Genomic DNA, 27,812 nt, shown 5'->3' with positions numbered 1-27,812 from the left:
TGAACCTAAGTTTGTGGTATCCATTAACTTCAATGGGCTTACTCCGATTAGGACTAGCACTGCAGCCAACTCCCAAGTAAAATCACAGACATGTCAGCAGTAAACGATACAAATACAAATTACGTATAATGCTACAAAGGCCTGTGGGAAATCTTGAATGAAAAGAACGTGGGCAGACAGTCCGGTCTTGATAAAGAGGAAATGCCTTAGCCAGGGCGCCACCACTGAGAAGGCTCTGCTTCATGCGGCAAACTCCACGTCGTCGTTATGTTGTTAATGAGGATTGGGGTTGGCATGGATGTCCTCTGGGGATCCCCTGCAACCGTGGAATTCTGTAGTTATAAGACTGGGGTCTGCAGAAGAGGACGGCTGCTAAAACTGTCAACCCAATTCCTTTCGCTAAGTCAACAGGCCCTAGCCAGCTTTATTGAGAACTCCTGTTTGCCATGTAAGCTTGGACAATATGTTGCCATGGGAACTAAATAGCTGGCGTATGGGGGGAAAAAGGTGACACCACTCCTTCTCCTGAATGGAGGTGATCTTCTTGTTATAAGGCGCAAATGGGGGAACCTGTGGCCCTTCAGATGAAACTCCATTTCTCCTCAGCCCCAACAAGCATGTCCAACAGGTCAGAAGATGGGAGCTGGAGTTTGACAATATCTGGGGTGTCCCAGGCTCCCCCATCCCCATCGCTAAGGGGTTCAGATTCAGGTTTTTGGCTCCGAGCGGCTTGCAGCTGAAGACCGGGAGCGTGCAGAGACGGGAGGGGAGGAAGCGAAGGGGGAGATTGGATTTGGCAAAGGCAACCCCTTCCCACTCACTCCCCGCTCTCCCCCTCCAAAAAATAAAAAAAAATTACCTCAGGGAGGTCCAGAACAAAGAAATGGGATTTGCGAGAGAGGAGAGCTAGGCCTGGGAGTGGGGTGGGGGGAAAGAGGGTGGTGAATGGGGTCTGTGTGGGGGTGGGCTGGCTGGTTAATGTTTTAACTCCAAACGGCCAGAGGCAACTTTCTCTGGGACGCTTTCCAAACCCAATAAACATTAAGCAGACCCACAGAGACGGCCAAGTACGACCACAGCTCCACGTGAGCTCAGGTCCCCGGCCTTGTTTGCCCGGGGAGGGTGCTTCCACCACAGCAAATCCGCCCCCCCAAAAAAACCACTATGAGAGACTTCAAGATATCCTACAATGACTGTGTTTTCCCCAGACTTCTGATCATGGAGGCAAACTTCCAAATCGTACCCTCCCCAATTTAACATCAGAGACAATCTTCACTCTCGTGTCCCCCCCCCAAAAAAAAGAGGAGAGAGAAAGAGGGCACACATACAAACGTTTGTCCTGCAAAGGAGCCCATGGTGCACACCACCACGTCACTGGAATGAGAGACAGTGTGGTGTAATGGGTAGAGCATCAGAGTACAACATGGGAGAGACCAGGGTTCAAACCCCCACTGAGCCACGTGAAGCTCACGGGGTACGACCTTGGGTCAGTCACTGTTGCCTAGCCTAGCCTACTTTGCAGGGATGTTGTGAGAATTAGATGAGGAGGGGGAGAATCATGTAGGGCACCTTGATCTCCTTGGAGGAAGAATTCAATATACAAATGTAATCATATATTATTGGTGGTCCGTAGACCCCAGCGTTTGTGTGCCACCATTTACATAACAAAAACTAACGTAGAGATATCAACATTTTCAAAACTACTTAGCTAATTGGGAGCCCCTGGCCTAGTCGTTGCCGTTTCATTGCAAGGCAAGCTCAAAGCAACTAGCAACAATGTAAGAAAGGTTTCTTTCATCATTCTTTAACAACTGCAAGATCTAAAGGAAGTTTAAACAGCCAGATAAACGGATGGGCTGATGAGAACATCTCACAGGGATCAAGAATACAATTAAACAAATCATTGCTAATGCATAATAAGGTCTAACAATAAAATACATGAACCTAATCTAGAGGATGCACCCCCAGAACTAACCCAAGCAATACCCCTTAAACCCTCCAGGTGTTTTGGACTGTAACAGGTGTGGGGAACCTTTGGCCCTTCAGGTGTTGCTGAGAAGAAGAAGAAGAAGAGTTTGGATTTGATATCCCGCTTTTCACTACCCGAAGGAGTCTCAAAGCGGCTAACATTCTCCTTTCCCTTCCTCTCCCACAGTAAACACTGTGTGAGGTGAGTGGGGCTGAGAGACTTCAGAGAAGTGTGACTAGCCCAAGGTCACCCAGCAGCTGCATGTGGAGGAGCGGAGACGCGAACCCGGTTCCCCAGATTACGAGTCTACCACTCTTAACCACTACACCACACTGGCTCAACCCCAGAAAGCATGGCCGATGGCCAGAGGTGATGATGTAGTTCAGCAACATCTGGAGGGCTAAAGGTTCCCCACACCTGAACTGGGTCTGGTGGGATTTGTAGTCCAAAACATCAAACTATATCCCTCCACATGATTCATTTCGAGCAGAAGGAAAAGGCCCCTGACTGATTCAACAAACAGGGCTCTCCGGAGACCTGGGAGGGGGGTGTCCCCCAAGGCTGCTAGCTAAGTTGTTTTCAGCTGGAAATGCAGAGGATTGAACCTGGGGCTGTCTCCATGCAAGGATAAGGCAGAGCTGCACCTGTTGAGTGGCGGCCTGCTCCCGGTGCCTGAGGCTTACCTTGCGGTCCAGCAGGGCCTTTGACTCCAGGTACGCCCGACGGGCCACGGATGCCAATGTCTCCTTTGGGACCCACGGGGCCGGGGGGTCCCTGCGAGGCCAGCCTCCCTGAAACAGAAGTTTTGGAAAGGGAAGGCGGTAACAGTCAAGGAAGATGCACATTCACAAGATCGCAACATACACTGAAAGCACACAGCTTCCTCCAAAGGAAGCTTGGGAACTGTAGTTTGTTAAGGGTGCTGGGAATTGTAGCTCTGTGGTGGGGAGAAACTACAGTTCCCAGGATTCTTTTGCTGGGAGGTATATGGAATGGCCATAGCTAAAAAGGGATGTGTTGAGAATGAGATTCACGGAGAATGGTGTGTCGCAGCGAGAAATTGAGAAAGCGAAAGTAGAGGGAAATACTTGAAGACGTCGGATTACAACAGGAAAAGAAAAGATGAATGTAAAATGAACATTTCACACAGAAATTCACAGTCTCTTTTTATCAATCGTCATCCAAGACCCTTCTTCACGTGGCCCCTCCTCAAAATGAAAATGGGCCTTTTCCAGAAGTGATTCCCCAACTTGTGCAACACTCTTCCCAGGGAGACTAGCCTGACACTATCGTTACATACTTTTTGGTCCCAGGCAAAAACATTCTTTTTTAAGCCATCTATGGTCTTTCTGCATGGGTGGGATGTTTTGATGCAGTTTGTTTGCTTTTAAAAAAACAGAATTGTCTTTCATAATTTATTTTTAATGCTGCTTTTAATGTACCGGTATGTGTATGTTTGCTTTCCCCCTTAAAATACTGTAAGTCACTTGAGTACATACCATCCCGTCCAGGTATGGTGGTCCTCAGCCTCTCTCTGGGGCCTGGAGAACCTGCTGAATACAGAGGGGGCAAGACGTTACCTGGAGCTCCTACAACCAAGGCTATGTTAAGAGCGTAACACATGTACACCCAACACAGTGTCCCTGATCTTCCTTCTTTCAGGATCTTTGGAATGCTGCTGTTGAAAGTGCAGCAGCAGAGATCATTCAATTTGTAATGTAAGGGTTAATTCTGCTCGTGTTAAAGTCAAGTAGCCAAGAGCGGGACATGTGGAGGTGTTGCTTAGCAACTAGGCAAAGTGACATGATGTTTACTGAGGGAGCATGTGTTCCGATTGGCTGTGTAGTTCTGAGGAAGTTTTCCTCTGTATGTTTGGTCAAATCTCTTTCTGCTATGTACAAGGCCTGACGTAAGTAAGAAGAAACCTCCCTGTTCCTTTCTCCTCAGATCATACACTGCTCTCTGATCAGTAAATTGTTATCATGATTGCTTTTCTCTCTGTACTCCATCTGTGGTATTTAAGTGACCCTGCTACCAGCTGCAAGGAGACACAAGGACTTTAAACCCTAGACATGGATTCAATCAGGGGCAGAACTGACCACTGGGATGAAAAGCCTGGAGACACACACAGAGAGAGAGAGAGAGAGAGAGAGAGAGACAGACAGACAGACAGACAGACAGACAGACAGACAGACAGACAAGACACACAGAGACAGAGAGAAAAAACTAAGCCAGACCCCATTTGCACACAAAGGCATGGAACATTCTCTTCCCCATCCCATCCTCTGCGATCCAGCAGTTTTGGAAAATGCAGCACACAGCAACCCTTTGAATGAGGACTCCTTCTAATTTGAACTCAGTGCTCCCATGAGGGCATGACTGAACCACCAAGAAGGAAGTGGGAGATTCAGTCACCCCTAGGGTGTAGGGCAGTATATAAATTCTAATAATAATAATAATAATAATAATAATAATAATAATAATAACCTCAGAATGTTGCATGCCGTTTGGAAAGTAAAAGAACTCGGGAAGGGGGGCATGCAGATGGAGAGTGAATTTGCTTGCTTGAGCCTCAAAGAGCATAGCTGTGATTTCTGCACTGCAGGAGGTTGGGACTAATCTGAGCCTTAAGAGTCCCTTCCAACTCCACAATTCCATGATTCTCATATAGTAGCTGCATCCCCGAATAATGAACCATTTCGTCGTTATCATTCCCGCAAAGTGTCCACTTCTGTGCTCCCCAAAAGAATCCCATTCCTTAGCTGCATTCCAACAGTCTCGATGCTTTTCAGATGCAGGTGGCAATCCAGTACCTAGAGATTTTGTTTTGTTTTGAGAAAAGCCAAGTTAGAGGGGAAGTCTGCACAGTCTGGGGAAAGCGGATAGAGAGAAGTTCCACTCCCTCTCTCATAACACGACAACTCAGGGACATCCAAGGATGCTGGGGGTTGGAAGATTCGGGATAGGCAAAAGAAGTGACTTCTTCACACAGCAAATAGTTGGACTAGGGAACTCGCTGCCACAGGAGGCAATGATGGGCACACAACGTGAATGGCTTTGATTAGACAAATTCATAGAGGCTATCAATGGGTACTAGCCATGACAGCAATGCTCTGCCTCCACGTTCAGAGGGAGTAATGCTTCTGAATACCAGTTGCAGGTGGGGAAAGTGCTGTTGTGCTTGGGTCTTCCTCGAGGGTTTCCCATTACAGGCATCTGGTTGGCCACTGTGAGAACAGGACTAGATGGGTCATCGGCCCGATTCAGCAGAGCTCTTCTTAGGGGACGCGGGTGGCGCTGTGGTCTAAACCACTGAGCCTCCTGGGCTTGCCGATCAGAAGGTCGGCGGTTCGAATCCCCACGACGGGGTGAGCTCTCGTTGCTCTGTCCCAGCTCCTGCCAACCTAGCAGTTCGAAAGCACACTAGTGCAAGTAGATAAATAGGTACTGCTGCGGCGGGAAGATAAACAGCGTTTCCATGCTCTCCGGCTTCCACACGGTGTTCCGTTGCGCCAGAAGCAGTTAAGTAAATGACCCGGAAAGCTGTCAGTGGACAAACGCCGGCTCCCTTGGCCTGTAAGCAAGATGAGCGCTGCAACCCCATAGTCGCCTTTGACTGGACTTCACCGTCCTGGGGTCCTTTAGCTTTTTTTTTTTACCTCTTACAACTGCACTAGAACAAGGACCCTTTTGCCACACAAGCATCTTGAAGCGACTCTGAGGTCCCCCACCATGGCGTCCAATATAGGCACCGAAAACCCTGCATATGTCAATGTGGGACATTCTCTGCAAGGCAGAAACACAACAGAGGAACAACAGCAGTTGCTCACGGCGCATCATGTTCTGGGTTCAGCACACCTTTCCTGTTGGGTGTAATGAATGACAAAGCGACGAGGGAAGCCTTTGCACATCCCTGCCAGGAAAGAACATCTCGCCACCCTTTCTGCCCATTGTCCTTTTGCAGCTTGTGCAAAGAGGAGAGAAATATTCCACCGTTAATTATTCCAGTCCTCTCCCCCGCTCTCTGCCCAAACCAGAAACACATGTTCTGTCAGAGCGAGGGAAGGACCACTAAACCTTTCCAGCTGCAGAGAGATCCAGCCAAAGCCAGGAAGCCTCGCCAGGCCCCGGGACAGTCCCCGTCAGCCAGCTGCTTTCAATTTTGGCCCCCTCGCCTGGTGTGCTTCTCCCCAGCCCCGATGCGATGCTGGCAGCGGACCTGGGAGGAAGGAGATGGCGGGTGGTAGGAGGAGAGAGAAGAGAAGAGGCTGGAGCTGATAATCAGAAGCAAAACTCCATTGTCCCTGCTTCAATCCTGGAGAAGGCAGGACCCAGTCTTAGGATGCCACTGCCCAGTGCGTGAAAACTTCAGCCAGTTTTGCCAGCCAGCCCAAAACAAATCGCTGCAGGTCAGCTACGATTCCACAGAAAATCCACACAGAATTCTGCTTTCAAAGAGTCTCAGCTTCCCCTACGCTGTCCTACTTTAAAATAAAAATCTAATGCATCGTTTAGTGGTTAGAGCAGGCATCCCCAACCTGCGGCCCTCCAGATGTTTTGGCCTACAACTCCCGTGATCCCTAGCTAACAGGACCAGTGGTCAGGGATGATGGGATTTGTAGTCCAAAACATCTGGAGGGCCAAAAGTTGGGGATGCCTGGGTTAGAGCGTCATCCTAGGATCCAGGAGACCAGGGGTCCAAACCCCACTCGGCCATGAAACTCACACTAGGGTGACCTCATGGGTCAGTCCCTGCCTCTCAGCCTAACCTACCTCACAGGGTTGTTGTAGGGATTGAATTGAGAGGAGGGGGGGGAGAGAACTGTGCACACCATTTTGAGCTCCCTGGAGGAAAAGGTGGAATATGAATGCAATTAATAAAATAAATAAGATGTGCTTGAAAAGGCAACATGTGACACCTCTGCACGGTGTCTTTGCAAAGGTAAAGTAGCCTCTAGGCTACTCTAGTCACGTCCAGACTGTCAAGTAATTTGCAGGAGGGCCTGAAGTGCATCCCAGAAATTTCGGTGTGCGCTACTGAAGTGCTTCGTCCCCCTGGCAGTGCTGGAGCCAAAAAGGGCAGCCCGCTTTTCTCTCTCCTCTTTTCTGCCTCGCCCCTTTGTCTCCTTCTCTCTCTCCCCCTCCCTTTTTCTCTCTCATCACTTCTCTTCTCCTGCACCCCTCTCCTGCCTGCTTGCCACCCACATGAAATGAGGCCCAGCAGGCAATTCTCTTGAGAGAAAAACGATTGTTTTCCGGAATTGCTAAATGTCAAGGACAGTTACCTTGAACTAGCGAGGGCCTGCAAGCAAGGAAATGGCCTAAACTCATCCAATTCGGCTCATTCAGGGAGGAAGAAGCAAAGGATAAAAGGATACTCCCTCAGACCGTCCTCGGGTTTAGGCTCCATGCACACACACACACCCTCTCCGAACAAACTGGGTTCTTGCTCCATCTTGCTTTTATTTATTAAAACACTTGATTCCTGCCATTCTGTCCCAGAATGGGAACCTTAGTGTGGCTAACGACCATCAAAACAGGCACAAAACTCAGGTCCCAGGACTGCCAGAAAAGGACAGACAAGGCAAACAAAGAAGCTGAGGCTTCACGATGGCCACCCACACAAAATGCACACCTACACTGTCATCTGTTGGCACATCCAGACAGCAGCATCTTAACCTGGTGCCAAAATGGTAGCTGATGGGACTGGCAGGGTGGAAAGCAGGGAGGCTAACAGTAGGGGGCGCCAGAGATTATATCTATATTGGACTAGGCCAGTGGTTCCTAAAGTTTTTTGAGCTATAGCCCTCTCTTTAGCAGTTTTGACAACCCACTACAGAAGATAATAGCATAATAAAATTTAAAAGAGTAACAATTAATTGCACATTTATTAAAAATCCAATCACAACTATTTAGTTTAATTAATTCAAGAAAGGTGATGAACTTGATCCAGCAGCTTTTCAAAGTCTGGTGGTCATTTACACCTCCTGCGCCCCCTGCCTCCTAGGTAATCCCACTGACTCCCAGTGGGCAGTATCACCCACTTCGAGAACCACTGGACTAGGTGACTCTTTTGAGTCCCAACTCTACAATTCTACGTGGAGTCAACTAATTCTAGTTTTGGACCCTTTAAGGGCAACCACTGAGATTGAGCTGGAGTGGAGGAGCATCACAGATTGGCTGGACACAGAGGATGAGGGTCAGAGGGAGAAGAAGGAACAGAATGGGAAGTGGAACCGTCAGAAGCTAAAGAGGTTACAGGGTTTAGTGAGCTGGAAGAGGCTGAGAGAAGTCCACAATCAGAGGCAGATGTTGAAGCAGGAGGCGAGGGGAGCCAAGAGGCAGAGACAAGTCAGGCTGCTGTCTCCCACTCCTGCTGTGACAATCCACACTCCCCCTGGTCTCCCAGAACCAGAAGAGGTATATTCAGGGAGGAGCAGAGACAAGCATGCCGGCGTAGTTTCAGATTGCTTGGGAAGGGCCTGGGGATGGAGGAGATTTAGGCAACTGTGGGAAGGAGGGGACCTTCAGCCTCCACAACTGCCTACCCAGAAGAGTTGCTGTGCTGATTAGGCCTCACTCCATGGAGCAGGTCTTGTTTCATCTAATAAAGAGTTAACTTCACTTACTCTGTGTGAATTAGTGCCGGCTCCCTCCCTGGCAGGGAGGAAGCTGCTAGGCAGGGCCACCCCCTGGACTGCTTGAATGTAAGAAGGCAGGCAGGTGAGAGCTGGCCGAGGCCAGACTGAGGTTCATGAGGCATTGCCCCATCAGCCCTAATGAGGAAGCTCCCACTCCCTGCCAGAGTCTAAAGGCATGAAGGAAGTGCGGTAGCTAACCAGGCAAGGAATTCACAGGCAGGGCCACCACTGAAAAGGCCTCGTCTCCTGTGCCCACCCTGCCACACCCCAGATGACCACCAAAGATCCACTGTCTCCCTCCGTCCCTGCTTACCTTTTGTGCTTTCATCCCCAGGGCTCCCCTGAGCAGCCAGAGAGCCCCACAGGGCCACAGAATCAGGAGAGTCACCTCCCTTAGGAGGAAGTCGTCTGCCGGGAACCAGAGAGGTCACAGATTCAGCCGCAGAGAGGGTCGCTACCTGAAGACAAGGGGGAACATCTCCAGCAAAGCAGGCAATAGGTCTTCACCCCTGACACATGCAGAAGCAGGGAGACGCAGGTCCAGAAGTAGCATGGTTGCGGTGGGGGCAAGGAGAGGGTGACCGCTGGGTGGTTGAGTATGTGAGGGTTGTGTGTTCAGATTCAGTATGCTAGCTATATTGGCTATCATATGTGATTAGGGAGGCAAGAAGGCACCCTTTTCATTCCACTCTGTATGTCCCCCACATGCAGAGCTGTTTCCCTTCTGATGCAGTTGGTCTTCAATGAAATTGCATAACTTTTTTTTTTTTTACATTTACATGCCTCTTGATTGAACTAAGACATCTAAGCAGTTTACAGGAAATATTAAAATTATCATTGAAGAAACAGTTAAAAACAAGGAAAAGCATCTGAAAAAAATAATTAACGGCGAACAACATTAACATTCATGTGTCTGGAGAGGCTTGCCTAAACGAAAACAAAATAAGCAAGCACCAGGAGGGAAAAAAATACAATGAAGGTGTCTGCCTGATATCAATAGGCAGGAAGTTCCAAAGCTGCCACACTGAAATAATGATTTCTGACAAGGCTGGAGAGGTGGAGGAGAGGTATTGGATAAAGCAGCCCCAACCCCACTGCCCCTTCAAGAGTATATAAAATTATATTAAAAGAGACTGACCTTTGCTTCTAAGAAGTTGACCCTCTCCAGCAGCTCTGAGAGTTTGCTGCAGTTTAAACAACCTGGTGAATCAAGGGAGACAGGAAGAAGTTGAAATGGGCAGCTAACATTTGTTTATTTTTGGCCTGGAGGGCACATTCACCCTTGGTTAATTCTCTAAGGACCACATGCAATCAGTGGGTGTCGCTACCGCACACTCTCACACACCCCTGCATCTCCAGGTAGGACCGGCAAACATCCTCTCTCTGAAACCCTGGAAAGCCACTGACAGTCAGTGCAGGAAATGCTAAGCTAGATGGACCAGAGATCGGACTGGGTAAAAGGCAGCTTCCTTTGCTCCTGTTTAATCCGACCCTTTATTCAGCAGAATGAATCTTAACTTGTTTTTAAGGGGAAGGGCCATAGCTCAGATGCTTTGCATCCAGAAGTTCTCGGGCTCATTCCCCAAAGGCATCTCCAGCTAGACCTGGGAGAGACCCCTTTCTGAAACCCCGGAAAGCCGCTGCTGGTCGGGCAACACTGAGCTTGATGGACCAATGGGTCTGCTGCCTATGTTCCAGAAGGTACAGGAACTGGTTTTGTGAACATAAGGTCCCAAGTTCAACTCCAGCATCTCCAGGTAGGGCTGAGAGGGACCGGTGGGTGTTGTACTACAAAGTCTCTTCTATACCCAATAGGTCCCTGCAGAAAGTTTCTCCTGCTGGTTCCAAAGTTCTCAGAAGCCTGACGCACAGTATCTCTGACCAGGGCTTGTAAGTGTGGCTGCTCCGGTAGCCTCCCTGTTGAGATACAACTGGCATCAACTGCCTGTACTTTCCAGAAACAACTGAAGACGTTTTGTTTTTGTTTTTATTATGTATTTTTTGTGTTTTTTATTTTGTGATTTTATGTTGTGAACTGCCCTGAGATCTATTGGTATAGCAAAGTATACAATTTATTATTACCATTATTATTATTACTATTATTATTACAGTCGTATCTCGGAAGTCAAACGGAATCCGTTCCAGAAGTCCGTTCAACTTCCAAAACTTTCGGAAACCAAGGCACGGCTTCTGATTGGCTGCAGGAAGCTCCTGCAGCCAATTGGAAACCACGAAAGTCGCATCGGAAGCTTGGGTTCCAAAAAACGTTCGCAAACCGGAACACTCACTTCTGGGTTTGCGGAGTTTGGGAGCCAAAACATTTGAGTCGCAAGGCATTCGACTTCTAAGGTACGACTGTATTAATGCTTTCCCAGCTGGATAAATGGGTATTTGTGCCGATTGTCTATTTTGTATTATTTAAGTTTTGTCTTAAATATAGAGGCTGTTCTTTTGTGCTTTCCACTGTTTCCCGCTGTTTTTTTCACACGTTGCCTTGAGGCCATTGTGTGGAAGATGATTGATAATAATTATTGATGGTGATGTCTGAGTGGGCACCAGGTTGGGGAAGGCAAATTTACACTACTGCGAAAGCAGTGCCAGAGGGACAACCAGGAACAGCAAGGATATCTCAGCCTGCAAAGGGGTGCCAGCGCTCTGCCAAGCCAGCTCAGCCAATTCCCACACCGGGCAGATCAGTGCCTTGCATTGTAGAACCAATTCTATTAGCTCCCTGGTGAGGTCCTGCAGCCGTGACAAATATCCCTGCTGTCCTTATTGGAGGGGAGTGGAAAGAGAAGGATTTTTCACTCATCGCTAAGATCCAACTAATGGGAATCAGAACTGCGCGCACACACACAGAGAGACACAGAGGCTACTTTGAAACGTGACCTTGGAACAAACAAGCAAATAAGAGTTGAAAGCCATGAAAGAGATCTCAAATGCTCTATACCCAACACAGACCCAGTGCCGGCGTTGTGGTTAGAGTGTCGGACTAGGAGCTGGGAGATCGGGGTTCAAATCACCCGCTTGGCCATGAAGCTCACTGTGTGCTCTCAGGCTAGTCGCTGCCTCTCAGCCTAAACTCCCTCGCAGGGTTGTTGTGGGGGTTGAATGAGGAAGGGGAGAACAATGTACCCCACCTCGAGCTCAAGTCAAAGGTGTGCTAAGATCTGTCATTTCCGCTGTCTGCCCAAAATGCCATCTGCAGAGCGGAGGGGAGGAAGGCGATGGTGTGGTTTGGGTAGGACAACGTACGCCAGCCCAAAGGGCGCTCTGCTTAGAAACCCTCAGGGAGGGTCTCCTGGAGGAAAAAGCTCTGGGCGACTACTAGGCACAACGGCTATGCTCTGCCTCCACGGTCGGAGGCAACGATGCTTCTGAATACCGGTTGCTGGAAGCCACAGGAGGGGAAAGGGCTACTCTAGGACTTGGGTTCTGCTTGATGGTTTCCCACTGAGGTGGCCGCCATGAGCAAGGGATGCCGAGCCGTTGACCTGACCCTGCAGGGCTCGCCTTAGGTCCTCAACCCTCACCAGAATAAGCTGCAGGCCGGGCTGGCAGTCTGCGCAAAGGGGCGGCCCCATGAGCAGCGTCCTGAGGATCCTGGTAGCCAGCAGTCTCTGAAAAGGAAGAAAAAGACGAGGGAGAATTGTTTAGGGTTGTGGCGGCAGGGAACCTATTTCAGCCCGAGGGCCAGATCGGAGCTCACCCAAACTTAAGCACACTTTTAAAAAATACACACGCCACATTGTTGAGTTGTTTGACCTTAAGCTAGGCACTATTCTTCCCACATTCCCACCAAGCATTTACACAATTGTGGCTTTTGCCAAAGAAACCCGGGAGCTGTTGTTAAGGGCAGTGGGAGTAGTCTAGAAGCCACAAGTTCCCCCTCCCCCCGAGCTATAGTTCCCCAATCTCTGCTTAACCACTCTGGGAATTGTAGTTCTGTGAGGGGAGCAGGGGTCTCCGATCAACTCTCAGCACTCTTTACATGTTACAGTTCCCAGAATCCTTTGAGGGAAGCCACGGCTGTTTAAGGAGGTATCCTGGTGCTTTAAATACCGTGTGGGCAGAATTATAGGGACAGAGCTACCCAAACTGAATAGAAATTTATTCATGTATGCAACTACGGCGGCAAGAATGTTACTTGCCCAAAAATGGAAAAAAGAAGAAATCCCAGCGCAAGAAGAAAGGATACAAAAAAACTTACAGAATATGCTGAAATGGCGAAACTTACTGGAAAAATAAGAAATCAAGATAGCAAACTTTTTATAAAAGCATGGAAATGGTTACTGAATATTTACCAAAACAAACAAACTGTAAACAGATAAGAACATTGGCAGGATTATTTTAATAACCTGCAGTTTTATAAGAGTATATATTTAAGGCAGATGAATAAATGAGTAAGTTAAGTTAATTTGGAATATGCAGAAAATATATAAAAAAATAAATTTAAGGAAGTGCCAAAAAGAGGGGGGAGGAAGTCGCATTTCAAAATGTTAAAATGATGGTAAAATTATTGAAATGTATAAAATTGAAAATCGTAAACAAAAATTAAACATAAATAAATAAATAAATAAATAAATAAATAAATAAATAAATAAATAAATACAGTGTGGATGTAGCCATAGGGCTGTCGCATGCCACAACCAGAGACAGTTTACAGCACAATCCTAACCACAGTTGCTCAGAAGTAAGCCCTGTTGGATTCAGTGTGGCTTATTCCTGGGGAAGGTGGGGTTAGGGCAGCAGCTGTATGGCTCTCTGAATGAGGTTCCTGTTGGCACGTGGAGTCACTGAGGAAATCCGCTGTCTGAATCACTTGGAACTGCAGTTGGCTTCCTCCAGATGGGGGTCTGTCTCCTACACGGGTCTGGAGGGCTGGCTTCCCATGCTGGGATGGGGTGGGAAAGGAACGAGATTGCCCGAGATTGCCGTCTGGTTCGTCTCTCTGAGCCAAGCCTGTATCCCCGACTCTGCTAGGTAACAAAGCCTTTTTGCCGTTTCAGATCCCCAGGAGGAAAAGAATTCCTAGGGTGGTTTCCGTGGAGTTAGCCCGGCCAGGGAATTTGGAAATTCCCCTAAACCCTGATCACACAGTAGAAAGTAAAAGGTAAAGGACCCCTGGATGGTTAAGTCCAGTCAAAGGCAACTATGGGGTGCTCATCTTGCTTTCAGGCCGAGGGAGCCAGTGTTTGTCCACAAACAGCTTTCTGGGTCATGTGGCCAGCAGGACTAAACCACTTGTGGCACAATGGGACACCATGACAGAAGCCAGAGTGCATGGAAATGCCGTTTACCTTTCCGCCGCAGCAGTACCTATTTATCTACTTGCGCTGGTGTGCTTTCAAACTGCTAGGTTGGCAGGAGCTGGGACAGAGCAGCGGGAGCTCACTCCGTCGCGGGGATTCGAACCACCAACCTTCTGATTGGCAAGCCCAAGGGGATCCGTGGTTTAGACCACAGCGCCACCCACCACAGTAGAAAGGTCGTTGCTTAGGAGCAGAGCTGCTGTCCAGTCAGTGCAGATAGCACTGAGTGACATTGGCCAATGGAGAAAGGCTGTAACTCTGTGGTAGAGCATCTGCTTTGCAGGCAGAAGGTCTCCAGTTGAATCGCAGATACCTCCAGGTATCGCTGGGAATGTCCCTGGAGAGCTACTGCCAGTCAGTGTAGACAACACTGAGCTAGATGGGCCCATAGTCTGATTTGGTACAAGGCTGCTTCTTATGTTCCTATTTAATGCAACCCTTTATTTACAATGCTGAGGACTAGAAACTTAACCTTTTTAAGGGGAAGGGCCATAGCTTAGAGGAAGAGCACCTGCTTTGAATGCCTCTGCTCTGCTTGCAAGCTAATTAAGAGCCAAAGGCATAGCATAAAAGAAAAGCAGGACCTGAGCATACTGCCTCCAACAGTGGACAGTATAGAACACATCAATAAGGGTTAGTAGCCGTTGATAGCCATATTCTATAGTTTTTTACACCTGTTTATGCACCTTCAATATCTGCATAAAGATGTCACTGAAATGCCACCAAAAGGGCAGAACAGGGTTTTTGCAGGCCTTTTCAATGGGTTTCAATTATATACAATTTCACATAACCCCTGCATAAACCGGGGGGGGGGGGGACCGGTAATGTTTTTAACAGAGATATAACAGGTAAAACTAGGTGGAGAATCATTGAAAAACAATTAACCATTAATAGAATTTAAACTAACTAACATGCATACATAGTGTACGTGTGTGTGTGTGTGTGTGTGTGTGTGTGTGTTGGCTGGTTAGTTTTAATTCTATTAATGTTTAATTGGTTTTTAATTACACCCCCCCCCTTTTTTTAGCTGTTCTTATTTTATCTGTAAGTTGCCTTGAGTCCCTGTCAGGGAAAACAGCAGGGTGGGGATAAACACATAACGATAATAATTATCCTTTACAAATTTGTCTATTCTTTTGTCAAAGCCATTCAAGTTTGTTGATCATTACTGCCTCTTGTGGGTGGGAGTGAATCCCATAGTACTTGAACCACTAGTTTGATTTATCTGCTGGTAGATAGGAGAAGCTTTCTTCAGCCTCCCAGTACTTATTTGGGGGCACGCCGTGCTATATAGCCTGAGACAGGGTTGTCTCCACAAGGCTGTTGCAACCGGGTGGCCAGAAGGATGTCCTCATCACCCCTGACTTGTCCCCACCCACTCGCCCCATCCTGATTTCAAGTCACACCAGGTCAGGGCGTCATCAGCCGTCCCAACCAATAAGAGAACACGTTGATCTCTCGATGGCTCATTCTGAGACCACCCTGAGGACCACGATCTCCCCTTTCCCCTTAATATGAACCGGAATGCATTTGGCAATGTAAATATTTGCTTTGAAAGGAGGGGAATGGAAGAGAAAGGAGGGCGGGTGTTTGTTTGTGCAGATCACAGGCATGAAGCGATGCAGCTGGCAAGATAGAAAAAGGAGGCAGTGAGAAATCTCTAGGCTTCTAGGGGTGGGGATTGCTGGGGGGGCGCTAAGAGGTAAGGGCAATGGGGCGTAAATGACCACCAGACCAGTTTTTTAAACTGGTATCACTGGATCAAGTTCGTCAATTAAACTAAATACAGTGGAACCTCGGTTTTCGAACGTAATCCATTCCGGAAGTCCGTTTGACTTCTGAAACGTTCGAAAACCGAAAATCCAAGGGCTGTCGGCAAAGTGAATGGTGAAAATGGAACAAAAGAAAATTCTTTCCAGTAGCACCTTAGAGACCAACTGAGTTTGTTCTTGGTATGAGCTTTCGTGTGCATGCACAGGTGAAAATGGAAAAACGCACCGTGGAAGCCTTTCGACTTCCGAGGCGCGTTCAGAATCGGAAGCATTCACTTCCGGGTTTTCAGCGTTCGGCTTCTGAAACGTTCAGCAGCCAAGATGTTCTAAAACCGAGGTTGTGCTGCAGTTTCAATTGGATTTGGAAAAAAAATGTTCAAGTAATTGTTACTGTTTTGAATTTTATTCTGCAATTATCTTCCTTAGTGGGTTGTGCAAACTGCTATTCTGAATAATGCTTTTTGTAGGGTAAGGGGCAGTGGGGATGAGTTTATGGGGAAAAGTTTAGGAGCCACTAGATGTTCCAATGGGGTTCCCCTAAGCAGGACCTAAGCACTACAGCCAGTTTCCCTGCTTGTGATTTGCAGCAACTGGTATTCAGAAGCATTACCCCCCCCCCCTCATTTTCTGTTTTGTTTTGTTTGATGGAACCCCTTATATGGGATTTGTATATAAATTTTCCCTCGGCTCTTTTTGCTGGTCCATGTAGGACCAGCATGGATAGTTGGCCCCGGTGAATATTTGACGTTTTCTCCCCTTATGGCTTTGATCTATGGGCTACCACTAAAACGAGGCTGCATTTTAAACTGTATTCTAACTTATATTTTAATCAACTGTGTGTGTGTGTGTGTGTGTGTTTAATGTTTTTACTGTATTTATATTCAGTGTTAGCCGCCCTGAGCCTGGTCTTGGTCAGGGAGGGCGGGGTATAAATAAAATATTACTACTACTACTACTGCTGCTGCTGCTTTCCTTGTATTTTAAGTGGGGGGCGTTTTCTGTCCGCTTACTCCAAGCCATGCACTATTTTAAATATCACTATTTTGTTCCTCCCTTACTCTCTTTTCCCCTAAACTGAAAAGGAAGTTTAGTTCCTGGATAGATAAGCTACAATTAACTGGAACACACAAAGGCACGGTAGCTCTCCCTTCTAATTAATTGTTTACACTTTTGTTTGGTTGATAAATCTGCATCCTGTTTTTCTACTAGACTCCTCCAAGTAGCTCCCAAGCTAACTGAAAATGCAAGGAATACACGAAAGGTCACCCTTTCCTTGCAGGACTCCCTCTCACTATCAGCCCTGTTCTCATTTCACACTCAAGTTTCCAGACCTCATGATCACAGAGGCTAGATGCCAAGGAATCAAATGCAGAGACAAAATAACCTGGAAGAAGACTTGCCAGGACCAGGCAAGAGTTACGTGTCGTGGCGTTTAAGCTGTTTGTTGGAAGCGTGGTGATGTCCAACCTGCTTATGGAGAGGGGGTGCCAAACTGTAATAATAAGGAGTGGGGAGAAATGTGGCATGCTTTATTGCAGGGGGGGGGGTAACATGTGGCCCCCAAGTCTCTCTTTCAGGCCCTCAGGACCTTACCCATACCATCCCCCTCTCTTGTCACACTTATCTCCCCAGACGACACCTCTCACTAGCACTGCCTGGGTGGAAAGTGTCCTTAAACTCCAAAGTCTCTTGCTTGCCTGACAAGAAGGTAAAGAGGTGGAATAACCTTCATATAAGCAGCTCTGCTCACTTTTGTCTCTGGCCCTGGCCACCACTGGGAGGTTGACCAGAAAGGAACACAGCTCCTCAGGCTGAAAGAGTTTCCACACTTGTACTTTATGGGAAATCCCCGAAATAACAGAATCAATGAATTCAAGACTTGGAAAGGAACCCCCAAGAGTCATCTGGTCCAAGCCATGCAATCACAGCTAAAGAATCCCTTACAGATGGCCTTCCGGCCTCCCATTTAGAAACCTCGAACAAAGGAGAGCCCATCAGCTTCTGAGGTTGTCCATTCCACTGTCAAGCAGCTCTCGTGATCAGAAAGTTCTTCCTAATGTTTAGACAGGATCAACTTTCTTGTCATTTGGACCCATTGGTTCAGGCCCTAGCCTCCAGAGCAGCAGAAAAGAAGCTTGCTCCATCTTCCATGTGACAGCCCTTTAGCTATTTGAAGATGGCTATCCTATCACCTCCCGGTGATATCCACCTCTGCCAGCTGTTGCTTCCTGCGCAAGTTGAATTAAGCTGCCTCTTCCCCCTCTTCCCCAGAATGCTTTTGCCATGAAATGGGCTGAGATGACCACAGCAAGCAAAGGAAATGAGGTGGGCCAACGGGATCTCGAGGAGGGCGGCTGTGCTGCTGACCCAGCAAGGCACACTCAACAAACAGGAAGGGCGAATGATTTCCCTTGGAGGCTGTCACCTTCGTAGGTCAGATGGTTCAGGAGATGAAAGGACACTATCACAGAAAGGCAAGCACCACGCCTAGGAAAACACACTGCTGACCAAGCAGGCAGGGCCTGTCGAAAGAGGAAGAGGAGGGGTCCCGGCACCTCTTACCTAAAACGCTCTCAATTACAGTACCTCCACCACTGGAGTACAGGAACAGAGTGCCTTATACCGCATCAGAACCATTGGTCCATTTAGCTCAGTCTTGTTTACACCATACCCTCCAAGTGTCCCTATTTTCCAAGGGCAGTTCCGCAATTACAGAAGCCATCCTGGTTTCGATCCCTCTTTTCCTTTTTTCTTCCGCGTCTCAGAAAACAATTAAAAGTTGTGTGAATAGGTGGAGAAATGGATTCTCCCCCCCTTTTGTTACTTTTTAAATTTTTAAATTTTGATAAAGTAATAATCATAAATAAATAAGGATTAAAATGTGAACCCCACCACCGAGACCATTCCATTGTAACTATCCGACCTCCCAAAATTTCACCACCTCTTGCGGTGGTTTGACCCCTTTCCGTTTTAACAGTACAGTCGTACCTCTGGTTATGAACGCTTCAGGTTGCGTTCATCACGAGATACGAACGTGCCGAACCCTGAAGTACCGCAACGGGTTACTTCTGGGTTCGACAATTTGCGCATGCACAGACGCGCAAAATGACATCATGTGCATGCACAGAAGCGCTGAATCGAGTCGCACACATGCGCAGACGCGGTGCTTCAGATTCCAGACCTTTCAGGTTGCGAACAGGGCTCCGGAACGGATCCCATTCATAGCCACAGGTTTGTTGTTGTTCAGTCGTTCAGTCGTGTCCGACTCTTCGTGACCCCATGGACCAGAGCATGCCAGGCACGCCTGTCTTTCACTGCCTCCCACAGTTTGGTCAGACTCATGTTGGTAGCCTCGAGAACACCGTCCAACCATCTCGTCCTCTGTCGTCCCTTTCTCCTTGTGCCCTCCATCTTTCCCAACATCAGGGTCTTTTCCAGGGAGTCTTCTCTTCTCATGAGGTGGCCAAAGTATTGGAGCCTCAGCTTCAGGATCTGTCCTTCCAGTGAGCACTCAGGGCTGATTTCCTTCAGAATGGATAGGTTTGATCTTCTTGCAGTCCATGAGTCTCCTCCACAACCATAATTCAAAAGCATCAATTCTTCGGCAATCAGTCTTCTTTATGGTCCAGCTCTCACTTCCATACATCACTACTGGGAAAACCGTGGCTTTAACTATACGGACCTTTGTCAGCAAGGTGATGTCTCTGCTTTTTAAGATGCTGTCTAGGTTTGTCATTGCTTTCTCCCAAGAAGCAGACAACAAGAAACAAAGACACCCAGAGGTACCACTGTACAAATTCTATAAACACCCTCCATATCTCCTCGAAATAATTTCTCCTGCATATTTCCCATCTTACCTTAATGGGACATGTTAATTTATCATTAAATAGCTATATCCCCCACCTCTTTATACCATTCTTCCATTTTCTATTCTGCTTGCCCCTTCCACTTCCTAACTATCATAACTTGTGCAGCTATCAATAAATTTGTGAGCAAGTCCTTCATAGCCTGTGAACCTTCCACTCCATCGTAAATTGATAATAATGCTGCCTCTGGACTTTTGGTCAGCTTTAACCCAGTGATTTCTGTTATCTCCTTAAACACCCTTTGCCAGAAAAATTGTACATATTTACACCCCCACCATATGTGAACTTAAAGAGTCCTGCTCTGATGGAAAATAAAACCCCTGCACCAAATGAAGGAAATGGCGGACAAGGCCTATGAAGCCCCTCCTATAATTTCGAAGGAAAATGTCGCCCATCTGCTTCAAATTCTTTCCTTGCAATGTGACCAGTGTAGGTGTGAATATGACATCCGTGCTTGCAGGAAGACAGGACGTCCCTCTTTGCACTGGAGAAATGTTGGAGGGTACGCTACACTGACTGGCAGCAACCATGGCTCTCCCTGCAGACGCCGAAGATTGAAACAGAGACCTTCTGCATGCAAAGCAGTGATGGTCAACATGGCAAGCTCCAGCTGTTAACCTAACTTAAGAACTTCAGAACAGCCTGCTGGATCAGACCAGTGGCCCATCCAGCCCACTGTACTATTATCACAGTGGCTGAACAGATGCCTGTGGGAAACCCAGAAGCAGGATCTGAGCACAAGAGCTTTCTTCCCCACTTGTGGCTTCCAGCACCGGGTATTCAGAAACATTTCTGCCTTGGGCAGCAGCCATTAATCTCCTTTTCCTCCCATGAATTTGTCTAATCCTCTTTTAAAGGCACCCAGGTTGGTGGGCATCACTGCCTCCTGTGGCGGAGAGTTCCAGAGTTTAACTCTGTGCTGTGTGAATAAAAGCTTCCTTTTCTCTGTCCTGTTACTGGTCTTCAACTCAGCCAATATGGCTCATCTGATTCAACAACCCACCCAAACACACACAAATATAATACAAGACAGCTCGGATAGCTTAGTCGGTGGAAACTGAGATTCTCAGTCTCAGGGTCATGGGTTCGAATCCCACATCAGGCAAAAGATTCCTGGTTTGCTAGGGGGTTGGACTAAGATGACACTCGTGGTCCGTTTCAACACTACGATTCTATGAAAACACACTACAACCAACCAACCAGGACACCAGGACCTGAACAAAGGGTATTTTTTTAAAATTTATTTTGATTTATTAAATTTGTATACCACCCTTTGCCTGCAGATCTCAGACCTATTTGGTTGCTTCTGCTCCTTTGACCATTGCCGAACAGAGTTTAACCATACAGAAGTAGACCAAGGCTGCAGAAACTGAAATTAACTTGGCCACAAATAAACTGCAGTATGCTGAATTTCCCTGGAAGGTCAATTTTAAGAAGGGCAGATGATTTGCTCTTAATAAATATTAAAATGACTAAAATAAAATGGGATCCAGTGTGGATAAAAATCAATGATTTTTTAAATATATATATAAAAAATGATTTTTTTTATTTAAATCGGATTTTTTTTATTTAAATCAGATTTTTTTTATTTAAATCGGATTTTTAAAAATAAAATGCTTTTTGGTGAAAATATATTACCATCCAAAGGTTATTCAATCATGAAATAAAGATTAGTTTTTTAATTATGTAGAATAAGGCTGTATATGTTTAATTTTTTTGGTAAATAAATTCCATTAATCCATTCACAATGTCATTTATGCTCTTCCAGTGGTTTTTGTATGATTATTGGGCAGTTTCTCTGCCTACAAGATATTATCGCAGATGCTTGGTTTACTTTTGCAGTTCTCAAAACTGAATTTGACTCAGCAGAGATCACATGCCTCTTCTTCACAGCAAAAATGTGAACAGAGTTGAGAAAAAGACCTTAATCCTATTGTTCTACAAACCTATGAATACAGAATCAACCCCTTCAGTGCTAAGTTTCAAGAAGTTCAGTGAACAGAATAGAAACAATATTTTTCTGATTGTTTGGAGTGGAATGGATCTAATAAATCTATTTAAATTGTTATTATTAAGGTAATGATTATTTTTCTCCTTCCTAAGTACAACAGAAAAGTTGTCCAAATATGAATGATTAACCTATTAAACTGGGGATAAAAAAACTAATATGAAAAGTTGTTATTCTAAAAATCTTCATCTACTTGCATATTAAAGTTATACCAGTAAGAATTAGTCTTTATGTAGAAAACTGTGATTTAAATCAAGCCTTACTGGCTAGTGATTTAAATCGTGATTTAAATCAGTTTGATTTAAATCAAATCCACCTTGATGGGATCTGAATAAAAATTATGTTTGAAACAAGAGCCAATTAAAAAACAAATTTATAATCCTGAACCTCCCTGGCAAAACAGAGCATTTTCTCTTAAGGGTTTTCTTCTCTTGCCAATGTGCTTCCCGCCAAAGCTGGCTTATTTCCCTCCCTCGTCTACCCTCTCCCCCCACCAGCCCCCATCGGCCTCCCCTCCACCACAGACCTCTCTCATTTCCTACTATGCTCTGCCAAGCTCAATACAGGGAGTATCCATCCACGGGGTAGGATTTCACAATAATGGGATTTCGCACCAGGTGTCCTTTTCTTTTATTATGGATCACGTCTGACATCTTGGCTGCCTGCCACCTGTTATGATCTGAGCCTGCTGTTTGGAGTTACCAACACTGGTCCCCCCTTCCATGCGCAGTCAAGCATAGCTGGGTTTGGGGGGGCTGCGCAACCCTTCACTAAGGCTCAGGGAGTGTGTGGAGTGGTTTAAGTGGAGCTACAAACCACCCCGTATAGTAAAGTATAGTTAAAGCTAGGGTTTTCCCAGTAGTAATGTACAGAAGTGAGAGCTGAACCATAAAGAAGACTGATCGCCGAAGAATTGATGCTTTTGAATTATGGTGCTGGAGGAGACTCTTGAGAGTCCCATGGACTGCAAGAAGATCAAACCTATCCATTCTTAAAGAAATCAGCCCTGAGTGCTCACTAGAAGGACAGATCCTGAAGTTGAGGCTCCAGTACTTTGGCCACCTCATGAGAAGAGAAGACTCCCTAGAAAAGACCCTGATGTTGGGAAAGATGGAGGGCACAAGGAGAAGGGGACGACAGAGGGTGAGATGGTTGGACAGTGTTCTCGAAGCGACTAGCATGAGTTTGGCCAAACTGCGAGAGGCAGTGAAGGATAGGCGTGCCTGGCGTGGTCTAGTCTATGGGGTCACGAAGAGTCGGACACGACTGAACGACTGAACAACAACAACAACAAACCACCCCTCCATCTTGTCACCCTGATTAATGGCATTCACAGCGCCGGCTCTACCATGGGACAGAGAGAGGAAGCTGCCTCTGGCCATTTTTGCTTGGGAGAGGCAATGAAAGACAGAGCAGGTTGTCCTGTATGCCCATTGTAAGCCCTGCTGCCTCCAGGTGTGCTGTCCTGCGGCAAGTTTTAAATAGAGCCACTGCCTCTTGTGGCAGAGAGTTCCAAATTTTAACCATGCACTGTGTGAAGTGCTTTCTTTTTTTAACTTTCCTGAATCTTCCAACATTCAGCTTCATTTGATGTCCACGAGTTCAGGCATTATGACTGAGAAAGAAAAGCTTTTCTCTATCCACTTTCTCCATGCCGTGCATTATTCTGGACACCTCTATCTTGTCGTCTTATATATCCCATCTAGATAGCTGGGGTAGCTCAGTTGGTAGAGCATGAGATGAGAGACAGGACACACAAAGAGAAAGGGCTAGGCAGGGAGGAGGAGAAAAGCAAGCTCAACTCAACTAGTAGAGCATGAGACTCTCAGTCTCAGCATTGTGGGTTCGAGTCCCATGTTGGGCAAAAGATTCCTGCATTACAACTCTACTATCTCCCTGTGTTTTTATAAATAGAGTACTAAAGTTTCGCTCCTCAGCTTTCCCAGCAAACTCTCCCAGCTTTTTGCTTGGGGATTTTCCATTTCTTCTTTGCCCATGTGCAGCCCTCCAGAGCATCTCAGTATCTGGGAGTCCTGGGCCCTTGCTCACATCCTTCCTTGCTTCAAAGACAAGGGGAGGAAAAGAGACAGGATGAATCGGTCATCTCTGTTCCGGGTCATCCTGAGTCATTGCTTCCTTCAACCCAAACCAAGTGGACATTGAACTTCCTGCTTCCATTTAGGATTTGGGGCCCAGACACAAGTTCAACATGAGTCGTCAGCCAGGAACCACCTCAGCCAGCCTCTCCTAACCCAGCTCCTGTCACATCACAGGAACATTTATTATTATTATTATTATTATTATTATTATTATTATTATTATTATTATTATTAAGCGATTTGTAAATGCCTTCAATAAGCAAACACTCTTAGAGAATTCTAAATCGTTCTGCTCTGTGGTAAAAGGTAAATGGTAAAGGACCCCTGGATGGTGAAGTCCAGTCAAAGACAACTATGGGGTTGTGGCGCTCATCTCGCTCTCAGGCCGAGGGAGCCAGCATTTGTCCTCAGACAGCTTTCCGGGTCATGTGGCCAGCAAGAGTAAACTGCTTCTGGCACAATGGAACACTGTGACAGAAACCAGAGCACACGGAAACACCGTTTACCTTCCCGCCACAGCGGTACCTATTTATCTACTTGCACTGGTGTGCTTTCACACTGCTAGATTGGCAGGAGTTGGGACAGAGCAACGGGAGCTCACCCCGTCACAGGGATTCGAACCGCCGACCTTCTGATCGGCAAGCCCAAGAGGCTCAGTGGTTTAGCGCCACCCACGGTAGCTCTGTGGTAGCAGTTCTTGACACCCTCAGCAAACCACAGTTCCCAGGACACTGCTGCTCAGCCTTCTGGAAGGTTTGCAAGTTGCTGCAGGAGGGCCGTGAGCAACATCAGGGGAGGGGTGTCTGTCTCTAGAAACAAGGTGAACCAGACTAGCAACCTTGGTATTTTGGCTATTGCCAGGAAGTGTGACATTGTTAATGCAATCTTAAATGTAAAGGGACTCCTGACCATTAGGTCCAGTCGCGGACGACTCTGGGGTTGCAGCGCTCATCTTGCTTTATTGGCCGAGGGAGCCGGCGTACAGCTTCCGGGTCATGTGGCCAGCATGACTACCGGTAAGCCGCTTCTGGCGAACCAGAGCAGCGCACGGAAACACCGTTTACCTTCCTGCCGGAGCGGTACCTATTTATCTACTTGCACTTTGACGTGCTTTCGAACTGCTAGGTGGGCAGGAGCTGGGACCGAGCAACGGGAGCTCACCCCGTCACAGAGATTCGAACCGCCAACCTTCTGATCAGCAAGCCCTAGGCTCTGTGGTTTAACCTACAGCGCCACCCGCGTCCCAATGCAATCTTACGATATTCATAATATTGAAAAGTTGTGGGTTTCTGTGGGAATATGTTTTGTAGGTGCCCTTGCACCTGGTTATTTATGTTTATTTATGCTTGTTTATGTTTACTTGGTAGTATCCTTCCGCCTTGGAAGGAAGGGTAAAAAAGGGGATCCAACGGGCAGTTCACTGCATGGATCCGCTGGTAAAAAAGGCTCCAACTTTAAATAAGGTAACGGTCGTTAGTCTTCTTCCCGCCGAAACTTAGCACGGTAACAGGACTGTAATTGGTTGTTATGCTTGTTATGACGTTGGTTGATCTTCTAATAAATAGTGGCCGCTCTCTGTTTGTGGTGTGGAGAAAGCGTGAGGCAAGCCGAGTAAGAACATCGTTGCGTGGCAAGCACAGATAGAAAGAGAAACTGAAACCAACCACGCAGGGTAGCGGTAGGCTTCTTCACCAGACAGCAGTCTCCGTTGTATTTATTTCATTTTCGTTTTTACTTTAAAACCTTTTATTTGGCTGTCTAGTTTTTGGCCACCTTTTAGTTCAGTTCTTCTTATTTTCCGGAACACCTTGGAACTCACAGACGCTCGCAGAAGACTCATGAGGCATCAACACTACAAACTCACAAGCTTAACCTTCAGGTTCCAGCCAGCGGACCCTTTTTCACGGCGCGGTGGGAGCGGGGCTCCAGAATTATCGGCCATCCCATCCGCAGGCTAACCCCACAGGTTTCTGTATGTTGCCATACAGCATGGTCGCATTTTATGCGCATTTAACTTGCGTGCTTTCAAGGCTGAAAATGCGCAAGTTAAATTCAAGCAAGGCAAAGGGCAAGTGGGAACTTTCTCGCAAGCTCCTTGGGACAACTTCTTGCAAATCTCTGAGTTTTCTTCCCTTTACAACCACGTGGCATATAAATCTTGCAAAATAAATAAGATAAATAAGTTGCATCTCAGGGCGGCTGCACCAGACAGCGCCACATAGCTTTGCCCCGCCCATCCTTCACTTTCCCCTTCCCCACTGTTTCAGACCATAAGACCCTTGAGGTCCCCTTCAGCTCTGCAATTCTATGAACTGACCCCGATCTCTGGGCCCAGCCCCCAAACCGGCTGCCTCATACCTGCCTCGCAATTGACACCCGTGTGTCCCGGACAGCATTTCCACTCCAGAGCTGTGACCGTCTTGTAGGCCTGTTTGTACGTTGGCCTGACGATAGTTCTATAGCTGAGGAGAGACAAAAACCGAAATGGCTTCTTCAGGCAACAGGAGCTACAAGCTCAAGAGAGCCTGGGGCTTCTGTGGGGGCCCAACTCCTAAAATAAAGTGTGGGGCTGTGGAGGGAAGAGCAGAGTGGGTGGTTGGAGGACCGAGGGCCAAGGAGACCAGGGTTCAAATCCCCTCGCAGTCATGATACACTCAATAGGTAAGTCTTGAGCCAGTCACTGTCCGTCAGCCTAACCTAGCCGGCAGGGTTGATATGAGGAGAAAATGCAGGGAGGTAAGATTCTGTAGGCCACCTTGAGCCCCTTGGGGGGAAAGGAGGTATACAGTTTTATTCTTTTTGTAAACTTGTCCCGAAACTGTCCCCAGCTCAGCGCAGGGTGGTGGAAGGGCTCTCGGGATGCTACAGAGAGCCCCGGCCCCACCTGACCAGCAGCACCTCCTCCTCCAGCGGAGGAAGCAGCCATGTCTCTAGTGGGGAGGGCCAGGCAGCTCAGGGGCTTGAGAGCAAAGGCTCTGGGGATGTTGGAGAGACCCTGCACCCTCCTCGCTCAGCGGGCAAGGAGGGAGACACGCCATTTCCATCGCCCCAAGTGCGCAGAGGGGTGAAACACAAGGATGGGAGGGGGAGATTTCGGATACCGAAACTCTTGTGTTGGGGTCCCAGCCAGAAGGGGCCACTCCCGGATTCTGCTAGCGACTGACACGGTCATGTTTTTCAGCACTCTGCACTGTAAATACGTTTGCACAAACTGTTATAAGACAGTTCGGACTCATGCCTGCTTACTCTTGAGCAACCCAAAGCAGACCTGACAAAACTACTTCGAGGTTTGCTTTTACAATCAAGCTGTACAGTGGTACCTTGGTTCTCAAACAGACTTCCAAAATGGATTAAGTTTGTTTTTGCTATTTATTTATTTTGTTTTTGAGGCTTTTTCGGTTCATTTGTTTCTGTGACTGTGTGGAACCCAGTTCAGCTACTGATCGATTGATTGGTTGATTGTGTGACTGCAGAAGTGGATAAAAGCCCCCCATCCAAACAATGACTATCATCAGTGCAGGTAAGGAAAAAATAATAATTTTAATTTTTATCATCTATAATATTGTCTTACTTATTTTATAGTGCAGTGCATTGATTATTGCTCTCATTTTATGGATCAATGCTCTCGCTAGATATTAAAATTGATGTTCAATTGCTGTTTTAGCGGTTGTTTTTAAAACTCTGGAATGGATTAATCCGTTTTGCATTACTTTCTATGGGAAAGCACGCCTTGGTTTTGGAGCGCTTTGGTTTTGGAACGGACTTCTGGAATGAATTAAATTTGAGAACCACTGTATGCACATTTTATGAAATAAAAAAGAATAACTGTAAGGATAAATAAATAAATGGCATTGGCAACAGAGGCCTTAAAGCCAGGAAACCACCAGCCAGTGGGCCTAAACGGATCCACCACACCTCCTCGTTTGGCCTGCGGGGTCATTTTGGCCCACCGGCTGCAGATATGACACCGGGTGACTGGCAGATGTCAAGCCCCACAGACCCGTCAAATGCGACTGACTCGTAATTGTGCTATGTTCCTCACTCCCTGTTGTAAAGGGGTTTGGAAATGTAGGCAGGCAGAGCTCGGTTTCCGTGTTTCGGGGTGTATGGGACGGCGAACAGGCTAGAAAGGATGCGGGAGGCTG

At 47.1% G+C, this 27,812-nt stretch overlaps 1 protein-coding gene across 1 annotated transcript in view; it reads right to left on the bottom strand.

The window, feature by feature from the left end:
* EMID1 (EMI domain containing 1) overlaps positions 1-27,812 on the bottom strand; it is a 62,229-nt gene that overhangs the window by 20,370 nt on the left and 14,047 nt on the right. Inside the window, exons 3-8 of the mRNA XM_033174964.1 lie at positions 26,026-26,129; positions 12,144-12,230; positions 9,749-9,810; positions 8,924-9,068; positions 3,469-3,522; positions 2,653-2,760 (exon numbers count right to left, since the gene is read on the bottom strand). Coding sequence (XP_033030855.1) covers positions 2,653-2,760; positions 3,469-3,522; positions 8,924-9,068; positions 9,749-9,810; positions 12,144-12,230; positions 26,026-26,129 — 560 coding nt within the window. The remainder of the gene's footprint in view (positions 1-2,652; positions 2,761-3,468; positions 3,523-8,923; positions 9,069-9,748; positions 9,811-12,143; positions 12,231-26,025; positions 26,130-27,812) is intronic.

The sequence above is a fragment of the Lacerta agilis genome, chromosome 17 (genome assembly GCF_009819535.1).
Source record: "Lacerta agilis isolate rLacAgi1 chromosome 17, rLacAgi1.pri, whole genome shotgun sequence".
Taxonomy (NCBI): domain Eukaryota; kingdom Metazoa; phylum Chordata; class Lepidosauria; order Squamata; family Lacertidae; genus Lacerta; species Lacerta agilis.
This window is presented reverse-complemented; position numbering and strand designations above follow the sequence as displayed.